Source organism: Myotis lucifugus, unplaced genomic scaffold (genome assembly GCF_000147115.1).
Source record: "Myotis lucifugus unplaced genomic scaffold, Myoluc2.0 scaffold_48, whole genome shotgun sequence".
Taxonomy (NCBI): domain Eukaryota; kingdom Metazoa; phylum Chordata; class Mammalia; order Chiroptera; family Vespertilionidae; genus Myotis; species Myotis lucifugus.
In genome coordinates, this window is record NW_005871096.1 from 4,728,009 (window position 1) to 4,750,335 (window position 22,327).

The window sequence follows — 22,327 nt, forward strand, 5'->3', positions numbered from 1 at the left end:
CTCTTTCTAAGGCAACATTAATTGTTCCCTCCTTCTTGAATCAATCCCATCACATTCAGTTTTTTCCCATCTTACTCTTCATCTCACTTCCCCTGCCAGCTATCTTCCTATTATTGTCCTGCTCTTCTTTGTAGGAAAATGTCTCAAAATAATTACAATATTCTCTATCTCCAATTTCTCTCCTAGGCTCGTAAACCCACTTCCATTGGCTATTCCACTTTAACTGAGCACCAAGACCATGAATTACTTAGACACTGAAAAAATGCTATGGTGCCCTAGCTGGCTTGGCTCAGTGGATAGAGCGTCGGCCTGCGGACTGAAGGGTCCCAGGTTCAATTCCGGCCAAGGGCACATGCCTGGGTTGCGGGCTAGATCCCCAGTGGGTGGCGTGTAGGAGGCAACCAATCAGTGATTCTCTCTCATCATTGATGTTTCTAACTCTCTCTCCTCCCTTCCTCTCTAAAATCAATAAAAGTATATTTTTTAAAAAAAATTTTTTTTTAAAGAAAAAATGCTATGGTTAATTCTCAGCTCTCTCCTACTTGATCCTCAGCATTTGTCACCATTCATCACTCCCTTCTTACACTTTTCACTACAACTACTGCTTTTCCTCCTACCCCACTGAGTGTTCTGTCTTTTGTGCTAGTCCCTCCTTTTCACCCAGACCTCTTCTCACAATGGAATGCCTCAGACTTAGTCCTTGCTCCTCTACTCCGATCTACACTCAATTCCTCAATAATATCACTCCATTCATTGGCTTTAAATATCATCCATACGGTAATGACTCTCGCCCTAGCTGGTCTGGCTCAGTGCATATAGTAATGACTCTCAAATATATACCTTTAGCCTATAAAAAGATGTCTCTCACATCGATGTTTCTTTGTCTCTCCCCCTCCCTTCTACTTTCTCTAAAAATCAATGGAAAAAAATCAATACAAAATTTGTTATCCATTTTTGAACTCCAAACTTATAGATCCAATTATCTATTCAGCAAACTTAACATATTCAAATCTCAACTTTCTAAAACTATTACCCTACATACACTCACCTCAAACCTATTCTACCTGAACCCTTCTCCATTGCAGCTGATAACAAGCTCCAGTACACAGGCCAAAAACCAACCTTAATGGCTCTCGTCATACCCAACTGCTCTCTTTCACATCCACATCAATTCAACAAGAAATTCAGTTGGCTCTACTTTCAAAATGTATCTAGAATCTAATCACTACTCTACTCACTGGCACCTTCACTGCTACCATGTTGGTCTGAGCCACCTGCTCTTTGTTGCTATAGCCTTCTAACTAGTCTCCCTGCTTCCATCCTTGCCACCGCCCCCCTCCCCTCAAAGTCTGTTCTCAACACAGTACTACTATGTCACTATCTGATCAAAACCCTATTATGGACTGAATGTTTGTGTCCCTTCAAACCTCATATGTGGAAACCCAAATCCCACCAGGTGACTATATCAGGAGATATGGCCTTTAAGGAGATAAGTTTGGTTAAATGAGGTCATAATGGTGGGCACTGATCCTTATAAGATGAGACACCAGCCCTGGCCAGTGTGGCTAAGTGAATAGTGTCAATCTGCGTGCCAAAGGGTCATGGATTCATATCTGGGGTGCAGGTTCGATTCCCGGGATCAAACGGGATCTGCCCTACCATCTCCCCAACCACCAATCATTGTGTCCCTCTCACATTGTTGCTTTTCTCTCTCTCTCTCTCTCTCTCTCTCTCTCTCTCTCTCTCTCCTGTCCCCCTCCCCCAGCTTCCTCCCTTTCACTCTCTCTAAAAATCAATGGAAAAAATATCCTCAAGTGAGGATTAACAACAACAACAAAAAGAAGAGACACTAAATAACTCTCACTCTCTCCATCATGTGAGAACACAGCAAGAAGATGGCCACCTGGAAGCCAGGAAGAGAAGTCTCACGAGAAACCAACCCTGCCAGACCTTAATCTGGGTCTTCTATCCTCCAGAACTGTGAGAAAATAAATTTCTGTTGTTTAAGCCATCCAGTCTGTGGTATTTTGTTATGGCAGCCCGAGCAGACTAATACATCTTCCATATCACTCAAAGTAAAATCCAAAGTCCTACAGTGATCTATAAGCCCTTTCATAATCTGCCCTACCATCTCCCCAACCACCATTACATCTCTGACCTCGTCTCCCACTACTGATACCCTCAGTTTTGTGACAAGATGCCAGAAGTGATCAATGCTACTGTCTGTTGTTATTGACAGAAAAGCCCAAAGTCAACCCAGACAATGAGGCAGAAGACATAATATCCTACAATGAGCCTACTTACTTTCATTTCCTCACCTCAGCACCAAATTTCATACAACTCATTCAGGGCCTGGCAACAGCCTGGGTCTCTAATTGCCTAAAGGGATGTCATGTAGCTCTTAGGATCAAATTAATTTTAAACGCACATAAACAGAAAAAAAGTAAAGACTATAAATTTAAAGATGTTTCCAAGTCCCATATCAATAGGAAAATCTTAATAATGTATTATTACTTAAGAGGATTCTGAATGACTTATATCAAGTTATATGATAGCTTACAAGGGAAGATATACATATATACTTAAGACAAAGTAATACATTTGCCAATTACTACTAAGTATACTTGACTACTCACTTATCTCCACCTCACTACCTAGCTACTTTTGTAAATGACAGTCAAGACGGTAATAGAGCCCTGGCCGGTTTGGCTCAGAGGCTAGAGTGTTGGCCCATAGACCAAAGGGTAACAGGTTCAATTCCCGATCAAGGGCATGTACCTGGGTTGCAGGTTCAATCCCTTCTTTCCTACCCTCCGTCCCTTCCACTCTCTCTAAAGAAACCAATGGAAAAAATGCTATCCTCAGGTGAGGATTAACAAGAAAACAAAAAAAGGTGGTAATAGGTGGTTATCACCCATCTATTCCACCCCTCCACAGCTCTCATTATCTTGCAACTAAAAGAAGCAAAAAATTACAATAATTCCTGTCTACTTCTTTGTAAAGAAAAAATGAGTAGGTACTCTACGATAACCAGGAATCCTTTATACTTCTGCATTGGGAAGAACTAAGGAATCAATTTTGAAAAATTTTCAATTACTATATAAGAAAAAAGGAAAAAGAAAACATTATAGAAGGCTGAAGGCTAAATGAAAATCAGAAACACAGTAATTTGAGGCTGCTTTTATTTTCTAAGTAGAAAAATAAAGTGTTAAAGAACTTTCTCAGATGACAACAAAAAGCCAAGTAAAGTTAACGGGGAAAGCATGACCTTATGGTGAATATATTAGTGTAGAAATTAGAAACTCCTAAAGCCAGAAAGCAAATCAAATTTCAGTTCCCACTAGACTAAAATGGAGTCTTTGTTTCCTCTATGACCTCTGCACAAAAGTAAAATCACATTGGCTTTCAAAGGACACAATTTTCTTCAGAAAGGTGAAGAATCACACCTTCAAAATAGGACAAGTGCACTATACACAGAAAAGGAGGTAGAGGCTAGATGTGTTGAGGACAAAAGAGGAAGGGTGACATTCATTCACACACAAAAACATAAATTGAGCTTTTATGTGACAGTCATGTGCTAATCTTGGGGGAATAACCAAACAATACTCACAAAAGCTTCATTCATCAATTTACTCAAGGAATGTGTATTTTACTATATGCCAACCATAGTGCTATACCTTAGTAATTCAACAACAGTCCCACCCTCAAGAAAATATAGATGGCCTAGGGCCAAATTCAGCCCACCAGCCAATATTTATTTGTACAGTCTATGATCTTTAAAAGTTTGTTTAGAGCCCTAGCCGGTTTGGCTCAGTGGATAGAGCATCGGCCTGCTGACCAAAGGGTCCCGGGTTCAATTCCAGTCAAGAGCACATACCTCAGTTGCAGTTGCAAGCTCCTCCCCAGCCTGGGCCCTGGTTGGGGCGCTTGCAGGAGTCAACCAATCGATGTGTTTCTCTCACATCAATATTTCTCTCTGTCTTTCCCTCTTTCTTCCACTCTCTCTAAAAACCAATGGAAAATATATCCTCAGGTGAGGATTAAAAAAAAAAAGTTTGCCCTAGCCCAGTGGTCGGCAAACTGCAGCTCGCGAGCCACATGCAGCTCTTTGGCACCTTGAGTGTGGCTCTTCCACAAAAAAACTGACTTCTGCGCATGGGCCACGAAGTTTCAATCACACTGTACGTGTGCGCCCGCACATGGTATTTTGTGGAAGAGCCACACTCAAGGGGCCAAAGAGTCGCATGTGGCTCGCAAGCCGCAGTTTGCCAATCACTGCCCTAGCCGGTTTGACTCAGTGAATAGAGCATCAGCCTGTGGACTGAAGGGTCCCGGGTTCAAATCCCAGTCAGGTCACATGCCTGGGTTGTGGGCTTAATCCCCAATGTGGGGCGTGCAGGAGGCAGCCTATCAATGATTCTCTCTCACCATTGATGTTTCTATTTCTCTCTCCCACTCCCTCTCCCTTCCCCTCTGAAATCAATAAAAACATGTAAAAAGAAAAAAAGTTTAGAAAGATAAGAAAAAAAAAAGAATATGCACTAGAGACTGTACATGGCCTGCAAAACCTAAAATGTTTACTATCTGGAGTTTTATAAGTTACCCAACCCATGGCATACTGATAAAAAGTGTGTTTAATGATATAACAGAGGTAAGCCAGGGTGCCATGAAAGCAGAAAGATTACCAACTCAGCCTTTTAGTAAGTTAATGAATGCTAACTTCCTGAAAAAAGTGACATCAAAGCTGGGCAAAAAGGAATCTGGCAAATTTGGAGAACTGAAAAGGAGTTTACAAAACTCTGAATTTCTCAGAATAGCAAAATTTCAAAAGAAATTTGGGGAATAACAAAGGACGGCCAAATTTTAATTCTGCCAAATAAGAGCAATAAGAAAAAATAGTTAGCCTGAAGACCGAAGAGTCCCGGGTTCAATTCTGGTCAAGGGCATGTACCTCTGTTGCAGGCTCCTGACCCTGCCTGAGGGCATGAGGGTGGCAACCTATAGATGTCTCTCCCTCTCCCTTCCACTCCAAAAAAAAAAAAAAAAAATCAATGGAAAAAATATCCTCAAGTGAGGATTAAAAATACACACACACACACACACACACACACACACACACATTTATACCACTACTTTTTCATAAAAGTCATCAAAAAATAAACAGCCCTAGCTGGTTTGGCTCAGTGAATAGAGCACCAACCGGTGGAATGAAGGGTCCTGGGTTTGATTCCAGTCAAGGGCATGTACCACATGTGCAGGCTTGATCACTGGCCCTGGTCGGGGTGTGTGCGGGAGGCAACCAATAGATGTGTATCTCTCAAATTAATGCTTCTCTCTCTGTCCCTCCCCCTCCCTTCCACTCTAAAATTCAATGGAAAAATATCCTCATTAACAACAACAAAAATACAATCTTTGAATTTAAAAATTGAATCTCAGAAGTTGAAAATTGAAAAAATTTAGCTTTATGAAAAAAACTATTCTGTTTTCCTCATTTTGCTTAAGACCAGAGAACCCTCAGTTACAGACAGTCCATGGACTGCTTTAAGATTCACTTATGTAATTGACATCCTCAATAATTTGAAACCCACTATTATAAACTTATGACAATATAAGGTACAAACCAAAGCAACATATGGCTTCATTTCCCATGCCTGTAGGTTTGTATTATCTATTATTATAGGAGATATCTTCTTTTCAAATGCTTCTTTTGCTGGAAAACACAAATAAACAGAAAATCATTTTTAATAACAATATTAAGTATGAACTTGGTATTTTAAAAATCTGATCTTGCTTTCATAATTTGAAAGTCACAGATATGTGCTAATTTTACACACAACTCTACTTCTAAATATCACTTTTGAGTGCACAAAAAATTAAAATACAGGTAAACATTGAATAATAAACACTAAAGTTATAATCAGAGAAAATTATTAAATAAAAACTGTATCGCCCTAACCCAGCTGTGGGCAAACTACGGCCCGCAGCCGGCCCGTTTGAAATGAATAAAACTAAAAAAAAAAAAAGACCGTACCCTTTTATGTAATGATGTTTACTTTGAATTTATATTAGTTCACACAAACACTCCATCCATGCTTTTGTTCCGGCCCTCCGGTCCAGTTTAAGAACCCATTGTGGCCCGAGTCAAAAAGTTTGCCCACCCCTGCCCTAACCGGTTTGACTCAGTGGATAAAGCATTGGCCTGTGGACTAAAGGGTCCCAGGTTCGATTCCGGTCAAGGGCATGTGCCTTGGTTGTGGGCACATCCCCAGTAGGGAGTGTGCAGGAGGCAGCTGATCGATGTTTCTCTCTCATCAATGTTTCTAACATGTTTCTAAGTCTCAATCCCTCTCCCTTCCTCTCTGTAAAAAATCAATAAAATATATATATTTTTTTATATATTTTATTTATTTTTTACAGAGAGGAAGGGAGAGAGATAGAGAGTTAGAAACATCGATGAGAGAGAAACATCGACCAGCCGCCTCCTGCACATCTCCCACTGGGGATGTGCCCGCAACCAAGGCACATGCCCCTGACCGGAATCGAACCTAACATGTTTCTAACTCTCAATCCCTCTCCCTTCCTCTCTGTAAAAAATCAACAAAATATATTTTTTTAAAAACTATATGATCTAAGTTTTACATGTGTGTCACATGTATTAGCAGCATAAATTTTTAAAAAGCTATCATTAAAAATACACTAAAAGCAACAAGGTATCCTGGATAAGATTCTCAAACAAAAAGACTTTTGTACAAAAACTAAAATCCAAATAAAGTATGGATTTTACTTAATAGTAATATACCTGTGATATTATCTATCTATATAAAAGCCTAATATGCAAAATTGTCCCCTCGGGAGTTCGACTGGGAGACCAGGAGTTTGATCACTCGCTATGATGTGTGCTGACCACCAGGGGGCGGCGCGGAATGAAGGAAGGCCCTGGCCAGCAGCCGGAAGGCACCAATCGGCCCTGATCACCCGCCAGGCCTAGGGACCCTACCCATGCATGAATTTCGTGCACAGGGCCTCTAGTGACATATAATAAAAAATAGATATTTGGTCTTCATCCTGTTTCTGGCAAGGATCTCCCAAAACTGTTGGAATTTCCTAAGTGATGAAAGCTTAAAGATGTTTCTTATGTTAATAAAGTGACTTCTGAAAAGCACCTAAGGACGGGGACTGGTTTTCAGTGGAGCTAATTGGTGCTTAGAAGGTTGGAACTTACAGCCTTGGGGTTGGAGAGAGAAGATGAAGATTGAGTTCAACCACCTGTGGCCAATGATTTACTCAATCATGCCTATGTAATGGAGCCTCCATAAAAACCCAAAAGGACTGTTTGTAGAACTTCCAGGTTGGTGAACACCTAAGGGCACTGGGAGAGTGGTGAGTCTGGACTCAACTGCATAGACATTCCATGCCTTCTCCCCATACCTTGCCCAGTGGATCTCTTCACCTGGCTATTTCTGAGTTATATCCTTTTTTAATAAACTGATAAACCTGTAAGCACACAGGTTTTCCTGAGTTCTGTGAGACACTCGTGCAAATTAATCAAACCTAAGGAGGGGGATCACTGGGACTTCCAATTTGTAGCCCATGGGTCAGAAGCACAGGTAACAACCCGAGCTTTCAACTGGCATTTACAGTGAAGGGCAGTCTTGTGAGACTGAGCCTTTTACGTGTGGAATGTGAGTCTATCTCTGGGTAAATAGTGTCAGAATTGAGGTGAATTCTTGGACACCCTGGTGAGTCCAACAATTGCTTATTGGTGTAGGAAAGCCTACACACACACACACACACACACACACACGCACGCACGCATGCACGCACACGTTGGAAGTGAGTTCAGAAACCCTTTTCAGTACCACTGTTAATTTCTTAGTCTTGAGAAAGGTACCATGGTTATATAAGATGTTAACGTTAGGAGAAAATGGGTGAATGGTATGCATATAGAAACTCTATACTGCCTTTGCAACCTTTCCATAAATCTAAAATTATTCCAAAACAAAGTTTTAAAACAAAAAATAGAAACAAACACTCACAATCTAAAATGTAAAGCTTTGAAATAAAGTAAACATTATCATATACTGTTGTATAAGCGATTTTCTTATAAAATTACCTTTTTTCCCAAGAAATTACACGACTCAGGGAATTAATAATGAACCATAATAAATAAGCCTTATAAGGAAATTATTTGCAAAGTTTTAAAAGTTCTGTATACTTTCTTACAACTCAATAATGAAAAGACAAATAATCCAATTTAAAAATGCAAAAGACTTGAACAGACAGCTCTTCAAAGCAGATAAACAAATGGCCAATAAACACATCATCAGCCAATGGGGAAATGCAAATCAAAACCACAATGACATACCCCTTCACAGCCACCAGGATAGCTACAATCAAAAAGACAGATAATAATGTGTTGGTGATGATGTGGGAAATTTGGAACTACTACTCACAAACTACTACAGGGGAATGTAAAATTGTGCAGTTACTTTGGAAAACAGCTTGGCAGTTCCTAAAAATGTTAGACATACACATGTAAGTTTACAGCAACATTATTCATAATAGCCAAAAGGTGGAAACAACCCAAATGTTCAACAACTGACAAGTAAATAAATAAAATGTACCATATCTATACAATGGAATATTATTCAGCCATAAGAAGGAATGAATCTTGAAAACATTATACTAGACCTCATAGTGTGCTCAGTGGTTAGAACGTCAGCCTGCACACTGAAGGGTTGTGGGTTCCATTCCCAGGCAAGGATAGCTACCTGGATTGTAGATTGGATCCCCAGTCCGGTTGGGACTTGTGCAGGAGGCAAACAATCAATGTGTCTCTCTCACATGAATGTTTCTCTCTCTCTCTCTCTCTCTTCCTCTCACTCTCTCTTATCCCCCTCCCTTCTACTCTCTCTAAAATGGAAAAAATATCCTCCAGTTAGGATTAACAACAACAAATTGTGCTAACTGAAAGAAGCCAGACACACAAGACCACATATCATATGATTCCATTTATATAAAATATCCTGAATAAGCAAATCTATAGAAACAGAGAGTAGATTGATGGTTGCCTAGGCTGTGAGAGGTTGAAAAGAAATGAGGAGTGGCTACCAAGGGGTACAGGATCTTCTTAAAGTGATAAAAATGTTCTAAAATTGATTGTGGTGAGTGCTGTATAACTCTGACTACACCAAACACCATGTGAATTATATCTCAATAAAGTTATTTAAAAAGAGTTCTGCCTATTACTTTAAGCATTTTTCATTCTCATCTAACCTTTACAACAATCCTGGATATTTACCAGTGAAGACACAGGTGGGACTTAGAGAGCATAGATAACTTCCACAATATCGCACAACTAGTAACTGCCAAATCCAAGACTGCTCTTCACCACATCATACTGTTTCCTTTACTTCTAGTTATGTTGGTATTTTCATATTCTTAAGTTCTCACTTTAATCAAGTGTGGAGCAAAAGGAGTTTTACAGTTGTTTGTATGGAAAATAATACAATATTAATAATAATACAAAAATAAACTGTGTTCTGTGTACTCACAACTGTAAACCTATTTTTGCCCAACCCTGTATTTAGTTCAAGAAGTACAGAAAAATTTAACATCTGAAGATAGTAAACTCAAGTATCTCCTTCATAGTGCATTTATCATAAAAGAAAATTTAAGTAAAATATTGTCTATGTCTTTTTTTTTAATCCTTGCTCAAGGATATATTTATTGATTTCAGAAAGGAAAGGAGAAAGAGAAACATCAATGTGAGAGAGAAACATCTATCGGTTGCCTCCCATACACACCCCAACCAGGGATCGAACCCACAACCTAGGTGTGTGCCCCAATCGGGAATCGAACCCACAACTTTTCTGGTGTATTGGACAACACTCCAACCAACCAAGTCACCCAACAGGGCTATTTATATTATTTAATATGAATTTCCTATATGAAATTTAAACTATCATGTAACTAACCATTTCATGATAAACCATCTTCAGTGAATAGATAGTTGCACTGCAATAAGAAAGAAATGAAAGTTTTACCTATGATCTCCTTGCAGTTTCAGTTTGAGGATAGCTATTTTTACTCTTCCACTATCCTCCATAAAAATTAAACCAACCCAGGAAAGACTGGTTATTAACAATGCAAATTCCATTTTAGGAAACAGGAACCAGAGCATAGCAGACAACTGTAACCATCTTGAGCTATTCTGAGACTCAAGTAAAAAATCTGACTGACTTCTGACAAGATTCCCATTGAATAAATGAAACAAACATGCCATGCAATGTTCTACGCATTTTACAAAAATTAACTCATTTAATCTTCATAACAGTTTTGAGATAAGACTACCTCTTTTTACCTCTTGTGTAACACATAAATAGTGACAGTTATAACTACACATATTTGTTATATATCTAGTTATAAATTAAAGTTAAACAACTTTTTAAAAGTTGGATGTCTCTCAAAATACAAATACTAAGAGAATTTTTTCTACTCTTAATATTCTCTGGATTCTGATGTCTATTCTTACCACGATTCTGGTTCCATTCATGTGCTTCTCCTAAGTACTTTACATCAAACTGGTACTGTCCATTTATGTAAAAATAATCATCAGTACTAAGAATGACTCCACTCGGATTATCCTCTTGCAAAGTCCTGTAAATGATAAATGGATCTTCATTAATTTTTCTTCTAAATTATCTCTATAAATTTAGTGTGCCAAGAACATCTAAAAATATAACATTAATAGATAACTAATTTAATCTGTTAAATTATACAAAGCTAAAATAATTTGGGAGGGGTTTCTGACATCTCTATTCCCAGATTTTGGAATTTATCTTCTACATAATTGAAATACATGCAAAAACTAAACAAAGAAAATCCACTGAAAGTATTACTATTCTCTCCTTTAAAATATGTGTAAGTACAGTATATGTAAAGCTAAAATGTCTTTTGAATTTAATTTTGATTAGCATCTACTAAGTGCCAGGCACTGTTGTAAGCACTGAGCATATATCAGCGAACAAAAAAGATAAAAACTCTTGCATTCATGGAACTTACATGCTAGTGATTGCTCACTTGGTCTCCCCACCTTCTGAGACTGTACATTTATCCTTTTATCTCTTAAGTTTTCCCTTCTCTAATACTTCTTTCCCTTTAAACATGCATAAATTTCAGCTATCTTTAAAATTTTTCACCACACTTTAAGAACCCCGTTCAACTATTAACCAACTTCTTTCCTTTCCTTCACTGCTTTATCATCAATGCTTCCTTAACCCTTTTGTCCTCTACCTTCACAGTGAAACAAAATTGTTTTTAAGATAGCCATTCATGAGCTTCTTTCCAATGAATCCAAAAGCCGTTTTTACCCCTCTCCTTGGGTTTGCACACTAATTTAACACTGTACACTATTCTGAGAAAACTCAGCTTCTATGTCCCCGTTATTACTCTCTACTCATTCAAAAAAACATTAGGCCTTGGCCACACAACTCAGTTGGTTAGGGCATCATTCCAAGGTTGCTGTTCGATCCCCAGTTTAGGGAATATACAACCATCAACCAATGAATGCATAAATAAATGGAACAACAAATCAACATTTCTCTCTCTCTCTAAAAATCAATAAATAAAAACTTTTTTAAAAGGCAAAAGAATATTAGTAAGTTCCTACTTTGTGAAAAGTGCTTCTTTCTCTCTCCATTTTCTAACTGCAGCTGCCTTTTGCTCCAAGGCCCCTGAAATCTAACCTGTATCATAGTTCTATTACCATTTTTTAAAAATCTTCATGGAAGACAAAAAACAAAACAAAACAAAACAAAACAAAACAAAACAAAACAAAAAGAATAAAAAAGAAAAAATCTTCATGGAAGAATATGTTTTTATTGATTTCGGAGAGAGAGGAAGGGAGAAAGAAAAAGTGAGAGAAACAGGTATGAGCAAGAAACACTGATAGGGTGCCTCCTGCACACGCTCTGACAAGGAATCGAACCCATAATCTGGGTATGTGCCCTGAGCAGGAATCGAACCTTTTTGGTGTATGGGGACGACACTCCAACTGAGCCACCCGGCCAGGGTAGTTCCATTACCTTTTAAGTTACCATTTTTCATCCCAATCTCTTTCATAAAATGTAACATCAAAACTGACTTCAATATCCTTAATATTGGGTTAAAATGTATTAATGTTGTCATTAAATCAATGACTCATCCTATACTCTCTTCCTTCAAATCACACATTTCTGAAAGCATTACTTAACAAAATGCTACAATCCCAAATTTCCAATTACCAGTAGAATTCTTGTACTTAAGATTTCCTTGAATTCAAAATCAATTATGGCTCTTTAACTCTCTAATCAAAGATGAACTCATCCTTCTCCCACTCAAATTAGTTTTCTTTCACATAAAGCTATCTCTGTTGATTTCACAAACTCACAATCTTGGAATTACCTTTTTTTTCTATGCTGGTGAAACAGTGGAATTAGCCACAAAGTCAGAAAAAATCAGAAGAAAGGAAACATTTTAGGGGTTACAAAACATTTCTATTAAGCAAAAGCACATATTCATACTCAATTACAAATCTTCAGGTTCATGCACTATAGTTCTTAAAATTCAATTAAACCTCATACCTTGCCAAAAAAGATTTTCCTGATCCCGGAAGTCCTCTGAGAAGAACAAGAACTAGTCCAACATAAGACGTCTTCTTTCTTACAACCTGAGAAACTGGAGTTTCTTGCACCTGATAAGCACTTGTTCCCTCTTTATGTCTCCATATCGTTGTTGGGGAAGGGTGAGAAATAACTGGGGATGGAAACGTATAGTTGACAGGTCTCCAGTGTGCAGCTGTCGTAACAACAGGAGCTACAAAGCCGTGGTTTCCTTGAAAGAGGTCAAAAGCAGGAATCATTGGATTCCATATTGGTGGAGGTGGAGGAGGCAGCAACAGAGGAATAGGGGCAAGCACTGGACAGTAATTCACATCCTTCCCCTTTGGTGGCAATTCATTATGCTTGTGTGGCTTGAAATTGAATTCTTCTGAAGGTACAAACACATCAGGGATAGAAGTAGATTTCTGATTCCCACCTTTACCTAGTAAACCAAGCCCTGGATTTTGCACAGTACTGTTTGAAGGAGCCTGAGGTTCATTGGCATCCAAATCTACAGGGGCTTGAGAGAACTGAGTCTCAGCACACTCAGATTCTAAAAGATCATTCTCTTTTTGATTGAGACTGCTACAACCCACCGCAGTGTCATCTGCTACATTTAAAGAACTATTGAGAAGAGAATCTTCCAATGTGTCATCCTTTATAAAACTTCCAGGCTCATTTGAAACTGACTGTGAAGTTAAGGGGTTTGAACTTAAAGTAGAGGCAGAAGTCTCTAAATTTTCATTGTTCAAATCCATATTTTGTGTAGAAAGAATGGAAGTCATACCACTTGAATCTGAATTTATGAACGCACTCGGGTCACTACAACTATTAACATCTTGCAAAGGCAAAAATGAGCATACTTGGTCATCAGGAGAAGAGTTCAATTTCTCAAAAGCATTCTGTATTAAGGAATCCAAGTCTTCAGTTAACTGCATGTCCAAGAATGAATCCATTTTTGAATCTTCACTCTCTTCTTCCGGCGCACACTTTTCCATTATTTCATTTACTGCTGCACTTACTCGGTTCTCAGAAGCAATGATGCTTTTTGAAGACGATTCTTCTATCTTGGTATCAGTGGCAGATAATTCTAATAGACAATCCATGGCATTATCAACTGCACAACAATAAGAACAATAACAATAAAATATATACATATATGTACTGAAGATATTAAAATAGAATGATTAAAACTTCCATATAATTATACTGACTTTTGCATTGAATGGAATATAAAGAAAGATGGAGATATGCAATGTTGTTACTTACAAACAGTAACAAATTTGGCTAATAAACTGCCATCAAGTAGATATTCTCTGATGAATTTACTGAGTAAATGTAAAAAGATCTGTAATTGTATGTACTAGGATTATTTCTAAAAATCCTAAAACCAGTTGATCTACTCAAAAATACTTACCTACTGCATGACCTTTTAAATAGTAAGTATTTAAAGTACTCTTCTAGTAAATCTAATTTGAATATGTGATCCATGCTATTTCACTTAATAAAAAAATATGTAAGAGCAGGCACTACCTACATATCAGACATACTTTGTACAAAGATGAGTAAGACATTGTTTTACTACACTTAAAGGAATTTTGCAGATTAAGAAAAACAAATTGCCAGTTATAAAGACAGTCACTGGGATATGAAGTACAGCATAGGGAATACAGTCAATCATATTATAATAATTATGTATGATGCCAGATGGGTACTAGACTTATTGGGGTGATCACCTTGTAACATATGTAAATGTCTAATTGCTATGCTGTACACCTGAAATTAATATAACATTGTATGTCAACTGGACATTGTATGTCAACTGGAAGTGAAAAATAATTTAACAAAAAATGTAAGGATTTTTTACAGTCTAATGGAGGCAATTAAAGATAATTATATTGCCCTGACTGGTTTAGCTCAGTGGATGGAGCATCGGCCTACAGACTGGAGGGTCCCGGGTTCGATTCCAGTCAAGGGCATGGACCTTGGTTGCGGGCACATCCCCAGTGGGGAGTGTGCAGGAGGCAGCTGAATCGATGTTTCTCTCTCATCGATGTTTCTAACTCTCTATCCCTCTCCCTTCCTCTCTCTAAAAAATCAATAAAATATATTTTTTTTAAAAAAGAACTAATGTACCTACACATCTGCATCTTTAAAAAATAAAGATGATTATATTAGAAGACAATTACATTACAGATTAAATAATGCACACTTTGAATAATATATAAATGCCATAGCAGCCTTATGGGAGGATAAGAAAAGATATCACATAAGGAGTTATGTGAACTAGGACTTGAAGAATAAAAAGAAACTTGTCAGATACAAAAGGGAAAGGCAAAGCCAGTCCTGAAAACATAAAGCATATTTAAGATATTAAGAGAAGTTGGTGGGCACACAATAGTATAGTGGATAAGAGAAGGAGATAAAACTGGAAAAGGAGCTCAGGTGTCCTGTATGTCATAGTAAGAAATATCAATTTTATTTCTAAGGGAACTGGAAGGAAAATGACCTATCATAGCATTTGTGCTAGAAGTTTTATATTTATCACCTCACTGAATCCTCAAATAAAACTATGAGGTATAGTATTCTTAGCAAATAGATAAAAGAAAATGAAGTTCAAAAAGTACATTAACTTGGCCCAAGTCACACAGATAATAAGTGACAGACTCATGACTGGTAAATCTGACTCCAATGATGAGCTCTTTCTGATAGAACACAAACAGGGAGCCATTAGAATTAAGCATTTGAAATTTGAGATTTTATCTTTTGTTCTTTTAAGGAAGATAAATATGGAAACAACCCAGCATGGTAGGTAACAGCTCTAGTCTGGAGTCAGAACACCAGCATTTAAATCCCTACTTGCTGCCTATGACACTGAATATGTTGCTTAACTTCCCTGAGCCTGATTTTCTCATTTGTGACATGGGGATAATAAAAGTACCTACCTCATAGGGTTGCTGTGAGGATTAAATGAGATAATCCATGAAAAATTGCTGTGCACAAGGACTGGCACCTAGTAAGCACCCAATTAATGTTCCCTTAAGAAGAAAAACAAAGATGGATTGGAGGGGACAAGCCTCACAGAGACCAGTTAGGAGATTACAACAATACTACTACCAAAGCTAGAAGCCCTAGACAAAGAAAAAAGAAGTTTAAAAAATGAAAGAAAATACAAGCAGTATTTCTATGAAAGAAAATATACGTGATAGAAAAACCACAAAAGAAAAGATGAACAAAAAAAAGTAATGTGTATAAAAGGAAAAGCAGTATTAAATAAAAGGTCAAGATACAGATCACACAAATGAAAAGTTCCTCACACAGACTGTTGAAAAAAATTAAAACAATGGTAAAGAAACAAAAACACATAAACAATTCACACAAGAATTGATGAACAATTTATATACAAAATGTCCAACATTCCTCTTTACTTAAAAAAATAAAAACAGAAAAAACACTAATTGAGAAAAGTAATTTTATTCCTATTAAAATAATAGTACGCAATTCTGAAAAGGCTATGGTGAAATCAATATAATTATACAGTGCTTGTGATATTACAAACTGGCACACCTCCTTGGTAGGCAATGTAGCAGTGTTTCCAAGAGTTGAAAACTGTTCTTACCCATGACATAGAAATAAAACTCTGGGACTAAGAAAAAAGCCAAAAGAAAGAAAAAGCAATTTGTACCAAGATGGTCTCTGAAATATTAATTATTCATGAAAAACTTAAATATAATTAAATAACTTAAAGCACAACAACTCAGTGGACTATTAGAAAGCTGATCAAAATAAATTTAGATTCCAGCAACACTGAAAAAAATGCTTATGTTAGTTTAAATTTAAAAAGCATAATATACAATTTCATCAGTGCTACTATTTAAACTATTCAAAATATCAGTATTTATGAACAAAGTGTAGAAAAGATCCTAGAAAAGAGAAATATGTTTTTGTTAGGATTGAGGGTAATATATTTTTCTTCTAATTCCTCATTGCTATGTTAGTTTATGTGCAACAAATAAATCTTAAAGACATCAAAATCAGGAAATAAATATTAAAGTCACTCTTACAAAATTCTACACACCATGATTTCTGGGCATCATGTGGACTGCTGAAAACTGGTTTTCTGCATATATATCATAACAGGATAGATATGCTCACATCACAGACCATGTAATGAATAAAAATGGAAGTTTATCACGCATTACCAAAACTTCCCAAATATAGAATAATGTTCTTCTACTAAGCATGGTCAACTGCAATACTAAGAATCAACATGTAATGTACTCATCCAGTCAACTTGGAGACTTTCCCCTCTGAAGCAAACATACTTTCAAATAATTTATTACAAGTCATTAATAACTTACTATACTAAAGGTTTTACCAACACACACACACACACACACACACACCTTGATCCTGACCAAATAAGTAATATGAGGTGCATACTATTATTTTTCTCGTTAACAGATAAGAAAACTGAGACCCATAGAGATTTAGTGGCAGAGCTGGAAATCCAACCCAGGTTTCTTGATTCCAAAGCCAGATTTGAAACTACACTACTCTACTAGCTCAACCCTTATCAGCTCTCATTTTCATAATTATAGTTACCTTTTCACTCAATAAATATTTACTGAGGTCCTACCATGATCATTTGCTATTTTAGGGGCTGGGGATATAGCAGTAAACAAAACAGTTTTTAAAATCTGTCTTTATGGAGCTTACATTCTAGGACAGTGATTCTCAATTGGGATGATTCTGACACCTAGGGAACAATGACAATATATGGAGGCATTTTTAATTGTCACAACTGGGAATGGGGGAGGAGGTGTTACTGGCATCTAGTGGGTACAGGCCAGGGATGCTGCTGAATTATCCTACAATGCAAAGAAAGCCACTCACAGGAAAGAATTATCCAGTCCAAAATTTCAATAGTGCCAACCTGGTCTAGCAGGGAGGTAAAAAAGTAAATAAACATAGACTATGATATCTATACATACATCTTACATCAAGAACTGTACATTTCTTGGAAGCAGAAACTATGCTTTATTCTTCACATCCCTCAGTATACCAAACTTAGAACCTTTCACCCAGTAGATGCTCAATAAGTGATAAACAAAATAGAAATAAGACAGTCATTTTTTTATATTACTACGGTCATTGCATAGTACATGAAGTCTTCTTATAGGATACAAAGGGTTCAAACTAAACTTTTTCTCACCTTTGAAATCACATTCAGAAAGCATCAAATACACTACATCAGGATCCAGTTCAGAAAACATCTCTGAGATATTGATGAAGAGTTCTTCCTGATCAACTTTTGTTTCACACATGGTAGGAAGAGTAGTTGGCTCCTCATGACTAGCAACACTGGATACGACAACTTCCTTAAAGTTTGCAGTCTTCCGAAAAGGATTTCCCCCAAGATTTTTCCTTCTCCTTGGCATTCTGACTTCCAAAACTAAAATATTCCCTTTATTATGTAAGATGTTTATATTTAAGTCATACCTCAAAGAAAACAGGGTTAAATATCTTGCACAATCCAGCAGTAATAGGACCTAAAATAGAAAGCAAGTAGAAACACTCAGACTATATAGTTATATTTCCATTTCTAATATTGGAATAACATCTTATTTAACTCTAAGAAAGTACTATCATCTCTGGGAGCAAAGCCAAAAAGCAGTCAAACAATTTCTCCCTCTCCAAAATATTCAAGTTTTCCCAGGATTGAACATGTTAAAAATTAAGATCTTAACAAATATAACATTTTCAGAACAGTGAATACACTGTTTTAATGTCATTATTTCTATTAAGAAAAACCATAAAACAATACTGAACACCCACATTTGGAGGTCTACTAGGATCACAAACTTAACATATCCAAAACTAAGCTACTGATCATCTCCTTCAAACCTGCTCTTCCCAGACTTTCCCATCTCAATGCAACTCTATCCTTCCAACTGCTCAGGTCAAAAATCTTGGAATAGCTCTTGACTCCGCTCATCCCACATCCAATCAATAAGCCAATTTTGTTAGTACAACCCTTAAAACGTATCCAGAATATGATCATTCCTCACCATCTCCACTGCTACCACAGTCTCTTGCCTAGATTACTGTAACAGTCTCATCAGTCTTCCTGCTTCCACCCTTGCAGCACAGCAATCAAGAGTGACTTGATTAAACTGTAGGGTAGGATCATGCCTCTCTTCTGCTAAACTATCCACTAGCTTCCTATCTCCATCAGGGTAAAAGCCAGAGCCCTTAAAATGACCTATGTCCCAGACACTTGTTACTTCAATGATGTCATCCCTAATCCTTTTTTCACCGCTCATGTCACTCCGGCCACACTTCCCCTCATTGCTCTTCTTCAAACACACTAGCCATGCTCCCACCTGGGAGCCTTTACATCTTGGTTCCTCTATCTGAATTACTATTCTCACATGTAGTATCTCTTCACTGCCTTCCTATCATTACTTAAATGTTACCTTCTCAGGAAGTCAGTCCCCTAACACCACTTAATCCTTCTTCCCTATAAGACTTAATTATCTTCTAACATAGTATATTATTTTATTCATTTTACGTATTTATTGTATTTACTACCCATATTCCAGTAAAGTATAAGCTCTGTAAGGACAGGGACTCATATATCTAGAGAAGTCCAGGCAGTCTACTTGCTTTCTCTGCCTAATAAACATTTCAAACTTAATATATCTAAAACTAAATGTCTAATATTATCCCGAAAATCCGCTCTAACCATTTAGTTGGCTACCATCACCTATACTCTTGGTCTCTTAAATGGTCGCCCGGCTTCCAACCCTTGACTCCTATAGTTTATTTTCAACTTACCAAGAGAATGATCTTCATACAACATAAATCAGAATGAATCAGGGTCTGCTCTAAATCTTCAAGTGGTTCTCCATGTCACTCAGAGTAAAAACTAACATTTTTTACAATGGCCTACCTCCCTGCTGGCCTTACATATACTCTTCCCCAAAGTATTTGCATTGCTTTCTTACTCCTTCAAATCTTTGTTCAAGTGTCACATTCAGTAATTTCTTCTTGATTACCCAATTTAAAATCATAGTCCAGCCTGGCCAGTGTGATTCAGTGGTTGAGTATCAACCTACCTATGAACCAGGTGGTCATGGTTCAATTCCCGGTCAGGGCACATGCCTGGGTTGCAAGCTCGATCCCCAGTAAGGGGCATGCAGAAGGCAGCCCATCAATGATTCTCTCTCATCACTGCTGCTTCTATGCCTCTCTCCCTCTCCCTTCCTCTCTGTGATATCAATAAAAAGATATTTTTTTAAATAATAATAAATAAATAAAATAAAATCATAGCCCAGCTAGAGTGGCTCAGTTGCTTGAGTGTTATCCTGTGCCAGTTCGATTTGCAGTCAGGGCACATACTTGGGTTGCAGGTTCAAACCCCATTTGGGGCACATATGGAAAGTAACTAATGGATGCTTCTCTCACATTAATGTTTCTCTCTCTCTCAATCTCTCTCTCTCTCTCACTCTCTCTTACCATGTTCTCAAGTGAAGATTAAAAAATAATAATAAAAATAAAATAATACCTCACACTCTCTTAACACTTTCTAAAATACAACAAATTTTAGCTTTTAATTAAATGTATTGTGTCATAGCTCTCTCCATTTTCCAGAACTGCACTGTTATTATGGCAGCCACCAGCAACATGTGCCTATTTAAATTAAAATTACATTTTTTATATATTAATACCAGATAGAGTAGAATTTTAAGCAAAGAAAATTACCACAGAAGTACATTAAAAATGTACATTAAAAAATACGTCCACCAAAAAGATATAGCAACCCTAAATGTGTATGCACCAAACGAAGCCACTAAAGAAGTGAAGCAAAAACTGACAGAATTGAAAAAAATAGACAAATTCACGATTATAGTTAAGAGACTCCAATACACCTCTCTCAACAATTTATAGAATAACTAGACAGAAGATCTGTAAGGATATAGAATTCAATAATACCCTTACAATGATCTAATCAACATTTACAGAACACACCACCCAATAACAGGAGAACATACATTCTTTTCAAGTGCCCAAAGAACATATAATATATAGACCATATGTTAGACCAGTGGTCGGCAAACCGCGGCTCGCGAGCCACATGCGGCCCTTTGGCCCCTTGAGTGTGGCTCTTCCACAAAATACCACGAGCGGGCAATAACATACAAACCTGACTAATATCGTTATTAAATATGATATCAAGTTTTATTCAACGTACCTATAGTTTAACTAAGACTTAAAACTTTAAGTAAAGTTTATTAAGTTAATTTTAGGGAACGTTGTGGAATGAAAGAAGATGTAGTGTCAAGGATTCAGAAAGGTATGTTGAGATGGTTTGGACATATAGAGAGGATGAACGAAAAGAGATAGATGAAACTAGTATGTATACAAGACGAGTGTGGATGGGAGAGTTGGACGGGGTCGACCTCAGCGAATGTACCTCAATCAGATTGAGGACGTCTTTAGCAAAGGCCAGCTTAGGACTACCCTAATTAAGTTAATAACAATGTACCTACACATATAGTTTAAGTTTAAAAAATTTGGCTCTCAAAAGAAATTTCAATCGTTTTACTGTTGATATTTGGCTCTGTTGACTAAAGAGTTTGCCGACCACTGTGTTAGACTATTAAAAAAAAACTCAATGCCCTAACTGGTTTGGCTCAGTGGATAGAGCATCGGCCTGCGGACTGAAGGGTCCCAGGTTCGATTCTGGTCAAGGGCATGTACCTTGGTTGCTGGCACATCCCCAGTAGGGGGCGTGCAGGAGGCAGCTGATCAATGTTTCTAACTCTCTATCCCTCTCCCTTCCTCTCTGTGAAAAATCAATAAAATATATTTTAAAAATAAATTTTAAAAAAACTCAAAAAATTTAAGAGACCTGAAATGCAAAGTATGTTCTCTGACCACAACAAAATCAAATTAGAAATAACAGAAGGTAACAAGAAAATCTCTAAACACTTGGAACCTAAGCAACATACTAAATAATCCATAAGTCAAATAGGAAGTCACAAGGAAAATTTTAAAATATAATGAAATAAATGGAAATAAAAATACATCATATCAAAATTTGTAGACACAGCTAAAACAACAATGACAGAAATTTACAGCACTGAATGCATACATTAGAAAAGAGGAAAAGTCTCAAATCAATAATCAACCCCCACCCCCAAGAACCTAGAAAAAGAACAAAATAAACCCAAATCCAGTAGAAGAAAGGGAATAATAAAGCTAAAAGCAGAAATAAATGAAATTGAAAACAAAAGTAAAAAAAAAAAAAAGATCAATGAAATAAATTGATGGTTCTTTGAAAACAGTAAAATTGACAAATCTCTAGGCAAAACTGAAAAAGAAAAAAAAAGAGTAACAACACAAATTACGAATATCAGGAATAAAACAAGAGATATTACTACAGACCCTACAGACATCTAAGGAATCCTTTACAGAAACTAAATCATAAAAATTTTAAAAAACTAATAAGGGCCCTGGCCGGTTTGGCTCAGTGGATAGAGCGTCGGCCTGTGAACTGAAGGGACCCATGTTCGATTCTGGTCAAGGGCACATGGCTGGGCTGTAGGCTCGATCCCCAGTGGGGGGCGTGCAGGAGGCAACCAATCAATGATTCTTTCTCAACACTGATGTTTCTCTCT

General features: G+C 37.2%; 1 protein-coding gene across 1 annotated transcript in view; it reads right to left on the bottom strand.

Annotated features, from left to right (window-relative positions):
• Positions 1-22,327, bottom strand: part of N4BP2 (NEDD4 binding protein 2) — a 76,206-nt gene that overhangs the window by 39,211 nt on the left and 14,668 nt on the right. Inside the window, exons 4-8 of the mRNA XM_023753633.1 lie at positions 17,857-18,193; positions 16,720-16,761; positions 12,624-13,758; positions 10,535-10,659; positions 5,622-5,710 (exon numbers count right to left, since the gene is read on the bottom strand). Of these exons, the coding sequence (XP_023609401.1) occupies positions 5,622-5,710; positions 10,535-10,659; positions 12,624-13,758; positions 16,720-16,761; positions 17,857-18,193 (1,728 nt within the window). The remainder of the gene's footprint in view (positions 1-5,621; positions 5,711-10,534; positions 10,660-12,623; positions 13,759-16,719; positions 16,762-17,856; positions 18,194-22,327) is intronic.